Genomic DNA, 14,550 nt, shown 5'->3' with positions numbered 1-14,550 from the left:
TGCTCTTTTGGTTGCATAATTGATCTTCCCTCACATTGCTTGACTTAGTCAACTTCTTATCCCAATTTGCTATGTTCATTGCTATTATAGGTGAATCCTAATCCCTAGCTCTTTATTTGTTTGGTTTCTTCGTCATAGTAGTTGTTAGAGTCACCTTTTACCCTTCGTCTTTGACCTAGCTTAGGCACATAATTGGAAGCACTTAGACATTACCGTTCCTTTGGGTTCGACCCTTGACTTACCTCTATACTTGTATTTAGGTTTGTTGAGTGTTTATAAATTTTTTTTGGCTTAGGGAGAATTAGTCCAACTACCTAGTTCTCCCCACGTCAGTTATTGATCCGACCCAAATTCAACCCGACTTGTTATTGCCCTGACCCGAATTTAAACTCGACCTATACTAACCCGAATTTAAACTCGACCTAAATTTATCTTCAAATCAAACTTCCATATAACTACTTATAATCCTTTTATTGATCCTTTTTTTCAAATTTTAGTATTCACTTGTTTATTTTAATATTTTTTAAAATGTTTTAAATTATGCAATTTGATTTGGAGCTTAAAAAAAATTAAAAAAAAATTTATTGACTTGAACTGAACCCGACTCGAACCCGAGAATGCCTCGACTAGGAAATGACACGACGTGATTATAACCCGCAAATTATTGACTTGAACCGAACCCGACTCGAACCCGATAATGACCCAACCTGATTATAACCCGCAAAAAATTGACTTGAACCGAACCCGACTCGAACCCGAACAGGACCCTAGCTCGTTTAAACCCGTAAAAACCCGAATGTAACTCGACCTGTTTTTCACCCAACCCGAATGTAACCCGACCTTTTATTGACCCGACCTAAACCTGACCCAAACCCGATAAGATGTATGACCCGACGTGACCCAACTCAAGCATGACCCAACCCGAACCCGACCCACATAGGTCCCGACATTAGCCCGTACTGACCCGACCCGAGATGACCTGACCCACACTATCCCGACTCAAACCCGACCCATTTACCTGAATTGACAACTCTATGTCCAACTATATATGAGTATATTGTAGTATAAATAATATTTTGAACGAACTAAATATAATGGATAATTGCATATAACTATAACTCTTAAAAGCCGAATTGGTGAGAAAATGGTTTCTGTTTTCCTATGCTTATGAACAGTGTTATTCCCTTTTTACCCTTAAAAAAGTCCCTTCAAATCTATCCTTTCCCTTTTAAGTCCCAGAATATGTGTTACTATTTCAAATCTATAGTGTAGTGACGGTTATGTCCTTAGTGTTTTTTTTCCTTATTTTCCTTGTTGATTGAGTTCAGTCTTCAACATTGAATCCCTCATTCTTGCTTTTTCCTTATTTTCCTCTTTCTTCCATTTGCTTTCTGTCTCCTTTGAATCGGTCTTCGCACTCTCATTCCATCCCTTCTTTCTCACTTCATTTTCTCTTTCTTCACTCTCCACTTGCCTCTCCTCCCTCCATTTTTTACAGTGTTTGTAGACCCTAAACCCAAAACAAAAACTTTCAGATTGGGTGAATTTCCAGAAACTCTTCCCAGTTAGGAAGGAACTTCGAACTAGGAGAACAAGAGAAAGAGAGGTAATTAGCTCGGCGAACCTGTTTCTGAATTTGAAATTCCTTTTCTGTTGCTCAAATTCAAAAACGCAATTATCAAAATAGCATCCAACAGTAGAATTAACGTAACAACAATTTCAATTATGGAGATAATGTATTAAAATTGCAGAGAATTAATAGGAAATTGAAGACAAATGGAAGAAGATCTTTAGGTTCTCTTCTATCTTGTTTGTTTAATAATCTGGTTTGTATTAATTTTCTTCTTTTTTTCCTGATAATTTATCTGGGGTTTCTTAATTTTTCCATCAACTTTCGGGGTTTTCTTAATTTTCTTAATTTTCCATCAAATTTATGTGGGTGTATCTAAGGTTTGTATGAGTGTTTATTAAACCCTTTAAGGAGTACCTTATTATAGCCAACAATTTTTTGCTGATGAAATTTTGCTTATTATTGCAATTATTATTTGTTGTCATTATTTTATATTCTTTGGTTGTAATTTAAGAAGTGATATGGTCCAATGTAAACATCTTCATGCTCAACTCTTTCATTGCTTACAATATTGATTTGACTCATTTGAAGGTGGCTATTTCATTGCTTACAATCTTGAGTTGATAAAGTCACAAACATCATGTCCAAAGTTCTTGAATAAGACGATAAATCTCCTAAGGTCTTGTTTTTATTGAGTGTTGTTGTTTAGTCATATTCATAATTGATCAAGTATTTGGAGAATTGCCCTCTCCATCTACTTCCTTTCAGTCCACAGTGCTGTTTTGCATAGTTCATCTGCATTTGTAAAAGATGACTGCCTTGTTGTTCCTATTGTACCAGTGGTTTCTGTTCCTTGTCCAACTATTAATCCAAAATAAAAGATATGCCTGGATAGTGAATAGGGTAAGGTTGTGTGCATCTTAGTCACTGAAAATACTGTGAAAAGCAGGACCCATCACATTTTAAAGTGAAATGGATTTAACCTTTGTGTCATTAAGAGAAACTTTAGGTTGAAACTTGAGGTTCTTTTGTGTTGCATTTATCTTGGTGGGACAATGAGTTTGATCATTTGATTGTGTTATTTTATTTTGAGCTTGAAACTTGAGGTTCTTTAGATTGACTTTCTTTTTAACAGTATGGTGATAGACATATTGAGTGTGTGTGAAGTCTTACAGAAACTAAACTTCAATAGGTCCCTTTGAGTGAGGATTTACAATTTTAAAATATGATAGATTTGGAAGATTGTATTGGATAGTGTCGTATAATTTGGTTTTGTGTGGCATTTAATCTCAGAATATGGACTAATATTAAGGTTGTGAAATTGTAATGATGATTTTGGGATTCTGTTGTGGGTTGTGTCATAATTTTGTTTTGTGTTGGCTTTCATGTGCATTGGTGTTTTGGACCTTAATGAATTGCAATTAATGAAAATATAGAAGCTTAAGATCAATTTTAGTTGCATTCATTGCAATGAGAACTGTCTTTTCTGATGTCATTTGTTCTCATCGGAATTAATAATAATTATAATTGACCATTAAAAATGTTTTAAAATATATTATTTTCAAAATTTATGAGTAAGATTATGAAAAAAATATCAAAACTACAAAATTAAATTTGGTCACAACATCCACAACCTGTTCCGCAACAACCGCATCATTTCTGTTACCGCGACATGCGATCGTTACCGATATCACGACCGAAACCACATTTTCGAACCATGCATCGGATTCTTCAACTATTATTCTATCTTAAGCTCTATTCATGTGTGATTACGAAATGTTCACTGTATATTTTATAAAGAATGGGGTTGTCTCCTTTTCCTACAGGTCCTAGACTCAGCTCATCAAGTTGGAAGATTTATTGTCTCAAGCTCTCAACTGCCCCTGATTTGCCTTACAAGGAAATGACCAAACACTACGAAGCTCTTATGATGGGTAAGCAGTAGAAGATGTCCCATTTGATGACGGTTCAGCAACAAAAAAGCTTAATCAACTTCTATGTCCAACATGCTGATCTCGAACGAAATAGGGCTACTCCTTCACATGTAAGGCACTTATTAAGATTCTTTTAGTTTTGAGATTTCAATTGTTGCAATGTTTGATACATGTATCTATGAAGAAATTTTTGATATGGCATGATTTTCCTACAAACACAAACAATTTGAAACCCTAAAAAGGAACTGGTTAACAGGAAAGGAAGGAGGGATGATCCATTGTACTGTTTACCACTTAAATTATTTGGCTACTCAGAACAATCTGTCATCTCAGAATAGGTAGAATAAGGCTACTTTTGGTGTTAAATTTGGCAATCTGAGTGAGTAGAATAAGGCTACTAGGCCTGAAAGAAGCAGAACTAATTGAAAAGAAGGTAAAAGCATTCAATATACTGCTCTAAGTTAATTATTTATTGTCTACACTTTAAAGTAAACCAGACCACACCTTAAACAACTCTTTTCATTTGTTATGTAGATATCAGGCTGGGATGGCTTTGACAATTTAGCTGCTGCACTTAAAGGAAAACCAGTGAAAGTTGAAGTTGGGCCAACAGGTGCAATCAAGAGAGTTGGCTACCTCAAGTAGGTTATCAAATCAGTTGTTATGGAAGAACCCATGAATGCTAAAGCAGTTGGTGCAAAAGAAGCGGAAGATGCCAAATCAGCTGCCGCAAAGGAAGTCATGCCTGCCAAAACAGCTGCTCCAAAAGAAGGCAAGAAAGCCAAATCAGTTGCTCCAAAAGAGGTCATGAATGCCAAGAACTAAGGCTTCTTGTATGAACACGTTATATCGAACAAGAGTAGCTTGTCATTTTGAACGTTTTCTTGCTGGACACCTTTTGAAACAATAGTAAGTTCCTTTTGCACAAGTCACTGGTGATGATTCTGTACTCCTTAAATGCTCTGCCATGTGAACTTTTATATAATTTGTGTACTTAAGTAGCAACTTATGTATGGTTATCATGCCTAACTTCAAACCTAATATCTTATGGCTGCACTTTTGTTATGAAAACATGATAACCAACAAATCTCAAGTCAAGCATTTATTTATTTTATGTTCTGTATTCCTTAGTGATGGCTTATTTGGTGTTGAGTGATGACCTTGAAATAGGTCAACCATGTTCCAATTAAGATATTCAAGAAATGCTGAATGATACCATGGTTTTAAATTAATTCATCAATTTGTTTCCAGGTTAGGAATCAATTTACATAGCAAATCCAATTACAATTAACTATATTTTGCTTCCCATGTGCATTCCAAACCAGAATTAACAAGAAAATGCTAGCCCAACTACAATTGAGTTCAAAAACTATCAATTAAACCAACAACTAATTAACCAAAATTCACTTCATACAAAATACCTCTGATTATATATAGCTGAAGAAATAAAAATTTAGACAAACATATTTATAAAGCCATCAATATTAAATATTCCAAACATAATATATATATAAAATAAGAATATCAGAGTCATTACACTACATAATATATATAGAGGCCAGTATTTCTAATAACAAAATTACATTAAACCACTTAAAAAGCTAGCTGACCCTAGAATGACTATCTACTTAACCAAAATCTATACTGCATAAAATACTTGCTTAGCTTAATCAGAGTCAAACCCAAAAGCTTCAGAATCATCACCAGACACTTCAGGTGAATGATGATGGTATGGGTAGCCAATGTCTTCTTCAGATTCTCCATCATACCATGAATCATATTCTGCCTACAACCCATCTTCCTCCTCTTCGTTTTCTTCTTCTACCTCTGAGCCCCTCTCCTGATTAATCTGTGCTTGTTGTTACTCTTGCTACGCCACACCAACGTTCACTTCACCAATTGCAGGCTGCTCCTGCACTCCTTCAGCTTGAACAACAACGGTTGAAGAGATTACCTGTTTCACAACAGGCTCTTCATCACTGATTTCCATGTCCGCTTCCCCTCCCTTGACACCAACACCTAAAACCTCATTACCCTTGCTACACTGACCACTGCTTTTGGATGATTCCCCTTTGAAACCCACAAAGCTCCTCTTTTTGACAGGTTCTTCGTCGCTGTTGCTATCGCTGTCAACCTGAATCGGAGAAGCAAGATTACTACCAATTCTAATCCCCTTATTCTTGTTCTTATCCTCAGCAACTGGGATCGAATGAGCAGAGCTGATGCCAATTTTAAGCCCCTTATTCTTCTCCTTTTCCCGAGCAACCTCAGCGCACTTTGCAAGTTGTTCATCAATATCTTGCATTTCCTTCGTTAGCTCTGTTAATTTTTGGGTTGCATCAAGACGAGCCTCATCCGCTGCGTAATATCTACCCCAAAGGTTTGCTTTCCTTATTTTTAAGAATTTACGATACCATTCTGTAAATGGAGTGTCTTCATCACTTTCAGCCATGAAAGAGCTTAAGTTTCAAAGTTTAATGGAAGATAGAAATGCCGAATACTAACAGCTTTTTCAATTTGCATCAAAAGAAAAGAGAGGGTTTTTGGAGATGTGTGACTAATCACTCTCCCTTTTAATACACCACAAGCCGTCACTTGAAGTCTTTTCAATTGTCTTCATAGCATGCAGAAGAAGAAATGTCGCGTTGTTTCAGAAATTGCACAATAATCGAGGAAACGCAACAGTTTTACTAATACTCTATATTTTTTTTTGGAGCAATAAGCTTGTTATATATAACTATTACTAAGAGTATCCAAAAATAGAAAGCAAGTTTCTTTCACATTTGTTTAATACCAAACCAACTTACACACTCATATAATAAATTTTTCCCGGAATTTTTGTTTAATACAAAACGTTAACTACATTATAAAAGGATTGTTTTAATTTCAACCCAATTAACCTCATACATTAAAACGATAGTTTCTAGCTTATACCCAATTAACAAAATAGTGTCGAGCAAAAACTTAAACGAGTGTAAATTAAATACGCGCCATTCTATTTTAAAAAATTAGATGAGTACTAAAACTCACATGTAGTAAATTATTCAAAAATATAAATTTTAATTTTTCAAGTGTCATTTCTTAATTATATTTTACTCAAATGTTACAGTAATAAAATAAAAATAATGTTACATTAATATTAAATACAATAACCAACAACATTGAATTTGGACCTCCCACGTTTTACATGGATTATTATTTATGATTTTTATATCACAAATCCTATTAATTAACATATTGTCATTGTTTGATATATCTATCACCCTTATTCTTAAATGCATTCCAATAATAAATTTACACATTTAGCTTCTTGATGCTAAATAAAAAGATCGTTCTATAATGTTGTCAATTTATTCGACTTGTTGATTTATATTTGATTTATTTATCCCGATAACCAAAGTGTTGCGCGCGCATCGCGCGCGTGCACCACAACTAGTCATTACTAGAAACTATAAGTACATAAAATACATAAAATTAGAGAAAATTTTGTGCATTTACAAGTATCTCATATACACTATTTAATTAAGAAAGCTTTTATTGAGTGTAAAGGACAAATAAAAAGGAGTGGTATCGAACCTCCGCCTGTTCAAGTAAATATACTCTATTCATTATTGCGACAAATGCTACAAAGTTAAAACAAGCTGCATTTAATTTAATTATAACCAATATTTTGGGCTTCTATATGGGGACCTGGGCAGTTGCCCCGGCTCAGATACGGGTCTGGGTCCATAACAACTACATCAATCTAATTCTCCACATCATCGAAACACAGCACCATGTTCAATTACTAAGAGAATAAACAATAACAGCAAGAACAATGATTCCAAGACATAAAGCTTACTACTTGAAAGGATTAATGCCCTTATCTAGTAACTGAAATTGATAAGTTCTCCTGCATCAGTTCATACCTTGAAAGGTTGCAAAATACCATGTGTTTCACAGCTAACCAAATGATAATATCCCAAGTGTAAATCTCACCTAAATTGGTGCAAATCATAAAATTCCAAAGTTTAAAATGATGGCCATAACCATAAACAGTTCTGCAGCTACCTTACAACTATCAAAGAATTAATATAATTTGCAAACCTTACTGAAACATCCTTAACTTTCTGGAATAGCTTCAAATGGCGCTCTTGAAACAAGTCAGGGAGTATCACAAGAAATCGTTCTAACCCATCTGTAGATATATAAAAATACAGAGTCATATTTAAGAGAACTATATGCAATTCCCTGAATTTAGTACAACAAGATTCACAATGCAGATAAAAATCACATTGTATAAGTTATGATATAAAATCCCAGACAGTTATATGCCATTACCATTTAGCCATCTGTAATGAGGTTTTAGGCCATGAGTTCATCAAGACGCTTCTCCTTAACCTGTGAAACGAGGTGTTAACATTGATAATATTAAGCACTTAAATTGGATGACATAATTGTATTTATCATACTTACAGGTTGCTTGCGAGAATTCTTGGTTGCAACACCTTTGATGGGAATGGACTTCCCTTTCATTGCAATGGCCTTCCCCTTAGCCTTCATAGTACTTTGTGAATTTCCCTTTCCTTGACCTTGTAGTGCATCTCCCTTTCCCCTACTTGCAACTCTCTTGGTTGTCTCCTTCTCCCCTTGCGCCTTTCCTTTTCTGTTAACTCTGCTAGACTTTCCCACTCCCCATTGGTTGTGTCCTTCTCCTTGGGTGCCTTCTTCCCCTTAGACTTTCCCACTCCCCCCTTGGTTGTGTCCTTCTCCTCGGGTGCCTTCTTCCCCTTAGTTGCATGTCGATCGTCCTCAACATCACTTTCAGCACCCTATATGAATCCAAATTGCATTCACATATGACATATCCAGATAGCAGTCACAGACATATGTAATGAAATAATAAACTGATTAGCAATCAGACCACTTAAAATAGAAGGAAATAAATGAATCTTACATTGTTTTGCAGCTTCTTCTTGTTGGTGGTTTTCTTGTATCCGGTTTCAGCAAGTGTCTTGTGCCTCGAAGCCTTGGGCATGCCCCTTTTCCTTTTCTTAATTATAGGATCTTTGATGACAGGTTCTATGGCAGATGGACAGGGGTCTTGATGCTCTGAAGTACTAGGAACTGGGTTACGAACCGAGGAAATCGTTCCCTCTTCAGCTGCTGATGACAATGTACTGACTACAGGAACATGCTCCTTACTTTTCTTTTCCTTACACTCATTAATGGCAATTTGAAGCTTTGAAAGTGCTTCAATTACCATATTGACTGTTTGATCGTTCACCAAGGAAGCGGTTTCACATAAAGGTTCGAATTTCTCCATCATTTTGTTAAACCTCTTCACAGTGTCCGTGTCGCCCGGATCATGATAAGCCACCTTCACCCTTGTGTGCTTTCATGGTACGTCCTTCCTCCAACGGGCTAGAATGTACTTTTCTGGCACCTCGTCGGGCAACATTTAATCCAGAATCCGAATGCAATGTTTGCAAAGTATGCCACTTGTCTCAAACTTCCTACAATCGCATTGCACTTCCTTTGTTAAAGGACAACATGTGACATTGTATAGTCGTCGCCTATCAGTAATGACATCCTCACTAGCACCGGGAGGTACTATCCACACACGATCGATCACTGAAAATTGAATACAGTTTTCGGACAGAACCTTTTCTCCTCGTACATTGCAGTACATCATTCTCGAACACTCCGTTTGAACTTCTTGAAACTTGTTGTTCGTGTACAACTTTTGGAAAACTTTTTCAACTGTATAGCCACTAACCAACCTCCTAACGTACTTCGAGCACCGCTCATCTGCACTCACTTCATCTCGAACGCGTTGATTTAGAGCCATGGTGTATTTCTGAGGAAACTCATGTAGCTTGGTTTTGCGGTTGACACAGCATACCATCAATATAGCCAACAGAAGGTTAGCTGAGATAAATATAGCTAACATCAATATAGCTAACAGAAGGTTAGCTGAGATAAACAGCAGGTAAGCTGACATCAGAACAGCACCTAAACACTAAGAGCAGAAATACTTATTAGTCTGCCTGTACTCACCTGCTCTATCTGTGTGTCATGTTTCCTTACACAAAGGAATGGATAATAGCCTAAAATGGTACCTAAGACTCAAGATGCTCACGTTTCGATCAGTTACTATTATTTTTAACAACACAGCATATATTATCATATCAACATGGAAGAATATCATCAAATAAATAACGCAAATATATCAAACAATCATATACACATACAACAATTATATCAAATAAGCATGGCAGAAAATTATCACAAAGAGTGTGATAATTGTGTAAACCACTTATCGTGCACACTTGCCGAGTTTGTCAGGGATTTTGCTCATGATATGCCAAATGCACTAACGATGCATAGTGTTGGGCATAACTTCAGCTAGGGGCCTCCGCATAGCTGTCGCTTGGTCGGTCAAAATGGCATTAGGAGCTCTATTATTCATACAAGCTAGCCACTGTCAAAAAATCCAAGCAAATGTATCACAATCTTCATGTGAAATAAGAGCACATCCCAACAACAACGATTGCCCATGGTGGTTTACACCAACAAAGCTTGCAAATGGGAGCTCGTATTCATTTGTTAGGTATGTTGCGTCGAAGCAAACCGCATCACCGAAATCTTCATAAGCTACCCTACTTCTTGCATCCACCCACAACACATCCTTAAGCCTTCCTTCTTCATCCAAACGTTGTGCATGGAAAAAATTTTGATTACCGGATTGCATTTTTTCAAAATACTCCATCATTGCCACCGAGTCCCCTCCAACCATATTCAACCGCCGGGCCTTGTACACCTCGTGTTGTTAATCTTTTACGGTGAGGGGCATGTTTTCCATTCCGTTTCGTTCAGTTTCCATGCAACCGTGTATTTGAGAAATGGGCACACCTTGCTCATAGTAATCCATCAACTTCTTCCTCATTTTAGAGGTTATGTGCTTCATGCGGTATTTTTCACAAGCTTGGAATTTGCCGGATCAATCTTGTGATTATGCTCTAAGTGCACGGTCTTCAACACCCACAATCCATCATCATTCATTCTAGCATAAACACGCGCCTCACATTCGCACTTTTTCGAGGTCCTCTTCATACGACTTAACTCATCCTCGCATACCACCCCTTCAACTAAGCCACCTGAGCCACCAAAACCTATTGCCTTTGCCCTCTTCTTCGCTTCCCTCCTAGCCCTCATGTCGGGCTTTCCCAAACACTCACACTTCCAAGTCATAGCTATTCATTTTTTCTTATCCGTCTTAGAATTTACACCTTGAACCCTAGACACTCCAAAACCAATCTGCTCAGCATACTCCTTATAGTACGCTTCTACCTCATTGCAAGACCGGAAAACCATTCCTTCTTTAGGCTCCTCGACAATCACAGTCCATTTCGTTGCTACCAACAACAGTGTGAGTGGTATGTAGTGTTGTCAAGGGGGATAAATACCTAACATTCAAGTCAACTGCACTCTGACCACAACTATTTGCAACGACTATGTCTTCTATACCCTCCATATCATTACCCTCCTCCATATCAATGTCATTCATATACTTAACACCACTGCCCCTATCACCTACACCAACCTCACTGCCCCTTATAACGCCTTCAATTTCCAATTCCAGTTCCATTTCCATCCAAACAATATACACCAACAACAGATCACCTTTCAGATACAAGACATGGCAACATCACAACAGAATAGATCCTTGTAAACCATAACATATCCCTGTCCCATTAATACTTGTATCGCACATAATAAATCTAAAATATGAGCACAAATTATTCCAATCAGTGTACAACTACATGATACTGACAAAATAATACACCGAAAAACATGTACAACAATGTTGCGAGATAAAAAAGGTGATATAAGGGGATAAATTCACTAAACTTTCTTTCAATGCAATGTTTGTTGATAGCCAATCCTAAATCAGCTAATTTACAAACGCCAAATTTTGAGTGTTCAGATAATCAATGAGCCAAACAGAGGGATTGATACTAATCCAATCACAGAGTGAATTACGAAATCAATTTCAAAACAAATGGAATTATTAATTCAATTTCGTGAATTTTTTGACTAATCAGATAATTCAATTTAAAACCCTAGATCTAAAATTTTGCAAAATTGCTCGAAAAAAGTACGAATACAGAGATGAGTAGGAAGCTTACTTACCTTTAACTTCAATGGAGTCAAATGCTAGAATTTTTTTGTTCGGGATACCCAAGACTTACTTCAACGGAATTAGCCAAGGAAAAATCGCCATTGATATAGAGGAGAGAGAAAACTTAACGGTTAGAGGTGAGAGCTGTTGGCTGGGTAACGACATAAGTCACCCTTATTACCACATAGGTTGTCCCCACAATATCCCACTCAGCATCTTCTATTGTTCTAAACATGTAAATAATTTGTATTTGCCATTGTGAGAAACGCTGATGTTCCTCACGGTGAGCAATGGGGGCTCCTTCTAATCGGGAAATTCCCTGTTTCTCATGGTGAGAAACAAATTTGTTTCTCATAATGGTATTTTCATGAATAAATCAACAACTTTTTTATTATGATGGGCTCCACAATTGAATAAAGTTGAATAAAGTTGTTAATTTATTTACGAAAATGTCATGTGAGAAACAAAATTTGTTTCTCACCATGAGAAACTGGGGCATCCTCTAATCCAACAAAATTGAGCGCAATTACACAAAATCCAACAGGCACATGTAAATGACAATGAATACATGGAAAGCGGGTAATTATTACAAAATCATCAAGTTGTGTCCCTGGATTAGACTCATCTAAAAATTATCAAAACCCTTACACAATTTGACAAGGGAAATAAACATGTCGTCAAGTGCCTAACCCTAGATCAAATAAAATTTATATAACCTAAACGAACCAAATACAAGTATAAGGTAAGCAAAGGGTCGAACCACTAGTAGAAGCTAAACACTGTGATCACTACTAATCAATCTCGGGATGAAGAATGGAATTATCTAAGAGATTAAAGCTAAGAGTGAAATGAACTAGAGACAATATAAAGAGAAAACCAAGGGGAATAGGTAGATGTTGGTTTTACTTGAACATGCAATAACATGGGAACAAACCGATTATGAACTAAACATGCATGAATATCGATATAAGGGGGTCCAATCTAGCCACCTTCCGGGGTCAATTGGCTTCTCCTAACATAGCTTCTATGTTTTCACATTAGAACCATATATTGGGAGGTGCAATCAAGTAACAATCAATACAAATGAACTTAGCTAAGTCAACTATTCTTTCATTTAGCAAAGATTCATCCTCAATCAACTAATAACGTGCACTTTGCAGAAGATCGGAGATCAATCAAACATGTAAAGACTTTAATCACAATCAACTTGAATCTCAACACTAAAAACATGAACATATTCCAACTACATCATCCATAACTACTCACTATCCATAGCAATCAACAAGTCAATCATGAAATGTACAAGAAAAGGCATGATTAATAACGAAATAACAAAGCAAAGCAATCTAAAACAAAATCAAATAGCAAAGTAAAAAGAAAAGAGTAAGGAAATGCTCATTCATTGAAGTTGAAGTTTTACAAAGAGGTTGATTAAGCTTCTTCTTCAAAATCCAAGCTCAACAATGGAGGAATCCACACTTTCTCTCTCTAAAATTCCAAAACTAATGGTGTTTATCTCTCTAGATTAAGCTAAAAATCAAGCTAAGCTAACCTAACCTAACTCCCTAAAACGTTCTAAAGAGGGACTTAAATAGTCCGTTCAAAGTCGGTTGTAATCGAGAAATGGTCCGACCGAACACAAGGTGGGTTCAGTCGGACTGTGGGTAGGTTCGGTCAAACCATGGGTAGGTTCGACCGAACCTCCCTGCTCCTGGTATGGTCGAACTTTGGGGGTTCAGCCCATCATGCAAAAACACTGAAAATTGGTTTGAAACTGCTTCATTTGCACCTTGGAGGTTCGGTCAAACTTTAGAAAAGTTTGACCACACCATGGTTCAACCGAACCTCTAGGAGGTTCGACCACACCTCTAGGAGGTTCGACCACACCTCTCTTGAACTTGCTTCCCTTGCTTCCTCTTGATCTTGCTTCCCTTGCTTCCTCTCCTTCCTTTTGCTCCTCTTGATCTAGAACCTCTCCTTTTCAAGACCATGGTTCCTATAAAACACAAACGAGGAAACCAAGGTAGAAAATAGATAAAGTAAAAACTAGGAAAGAATACGAACAAAAGAAAGAAGAAATAAAGATAAGAAAAAGAAGGTACAAACAAGCTAAGTATGGGAGAATAACCGTTAAAATGAGCCCTTAATCGTGGCATACATGCCACTCATCAACTTACCCCACACTTGCCTCTTGCTTGTCCTCAAGCAAAGAAAGATAGAAAAGGCTAAAGCTAACAAAGAAAAACCAGATTTGCTTTTGGCGTAAACAACAAGCCATTTAAACCTCTAGGTCGCCGATGAGGACGAGTCATGATCTCGTGAAGGTTTCCAAAGAGCTTACCCAACAACTCTCACAAAATTGCGTTCAAGACAAACCAAAAGTCGGAAACAAGAGAATGAATCAATAAGTACACGCAAATCATAGTCAACTCAAGCTTTTAAAGGCAACAAACATAAGTGGATGGCAAGCTTTCCAAGTGGTAAAAGTAAGCATGCAAGAGGATGCCAATGGTTGATTGAAGGATAAATCATGCTAAGCATAGAGAACTCTAAAATAAACCACTCCTCCCACACTCCATATAATCTTACTGACAAGCGCACTTTAGGGCGCGCTTTAGAGCATATTTTAGGATGATTTTGGATGTATTTGGGGCCGCTTTGGCCGATTATTACCTTGTTATGCTTACGTTCCCCATATTACGTGCTTCACGGGTTTTTGGTTTGTTTTTGATGTGTTTTCAGGCAATATCAACCGAGTTTAATCGGATCCCGAGCCCTTGATGCGTAACCGAGCTAGCCTTGACCGAAGTCCGAGGAGTTAAGGAAGTTCAAGTGCCGTGCATTGATTACATAGCACAGGCAGCACGACCGTGTTACCATAG

General features: G+C 37.1%; 1 protein-coding gene and 1 long non-coding RNA gene across 12 annotated transcripts; one reads left to right on the top strand and one right to left on the bottom strand.

Moving 5' to 3' along the window:
• Positions 1 to 1,267: 1,267 nt before the first annotated feature.
• Positions 1,268 to 4,634, top strand: LOC110730708. Its single transcript, XR_002513147.1, has 3 exons — positions 1,268 to 1,606; positions 3,397 to 3,614; positions 4,039 to 4,634. It is a non-coding gene; the product is annotated as an uncharacterized LOC110730708 (long non-coding RNA).
• A 398-nt stretch (positions 4,635 to 5,032) lies between these two features.
• LOC110730707 lies at positions 5,033 to 11,864 on the bottom strand. Of its 11 annotated transcripts, none has more exons than XR_002513143.1 (6): positions 8,441 to 11,850; positions 7,960 to 8,315; positions 7,825 to 7,884; positions 7,591 to 7,681; positions 7,413 to 7,482; positions 5,033 to 5,922 (listed from the first exon to the last, which is right to left on the bottom strand). XR_002513143.1 is itself a non-coding variant. In XM_021910532.1 (4 exons), exons 1-2 carry the CDS (start codon positions 8,810 to 8,812, stop codon positions 8,043 to 8,045), a joined length of 645 nt encoding a protein of 214 aa, XP_021766224.1. In that variant the 5' UTR covers positions 8,813 to 8,881; the 3' UTR covers positions 7,022 to 7,681; positions 7,825 to 7,884; positions 7,960 to 8,042. The 11 variants fall into 11 exon arrangements, 1 of the variants encoding a protein (XP_021766224.1); XR_002513142.1 differs by lacking the exon at positions 5,033 to 5,922 and adding an exon at positions 5,929 to 6,118; XR_002513138.1 differs by having other exon boundaries at positions 7,413 to 7,681; positions 8,441 to 11,852.
• Positions 11,865 to 14,550: the final 2,686 nt, after the last annotated feature.

This window comes from Chenopodium quinoa, unplaced genomic scaffold, assembly GCF_001683475.1.
Source record: "Chenopodium quinoa cultivar QQ74 unplaced genomic scaffold, ASM168347v1, whole genome shotgun sequence".
Taxonomy (NCBI): domain Eukaryota; kingdom Viridiplantae; phylum Streptophyta; class Magnoliopsida; order Caryophyllales; family Amaranthaceae; genus Chenopodium; species Chenopodium quinoa.
Note: the sequence above shows the minus strand (reverse complement) of the source record. Positions and strands in the feature narration are given on the sequence as shown.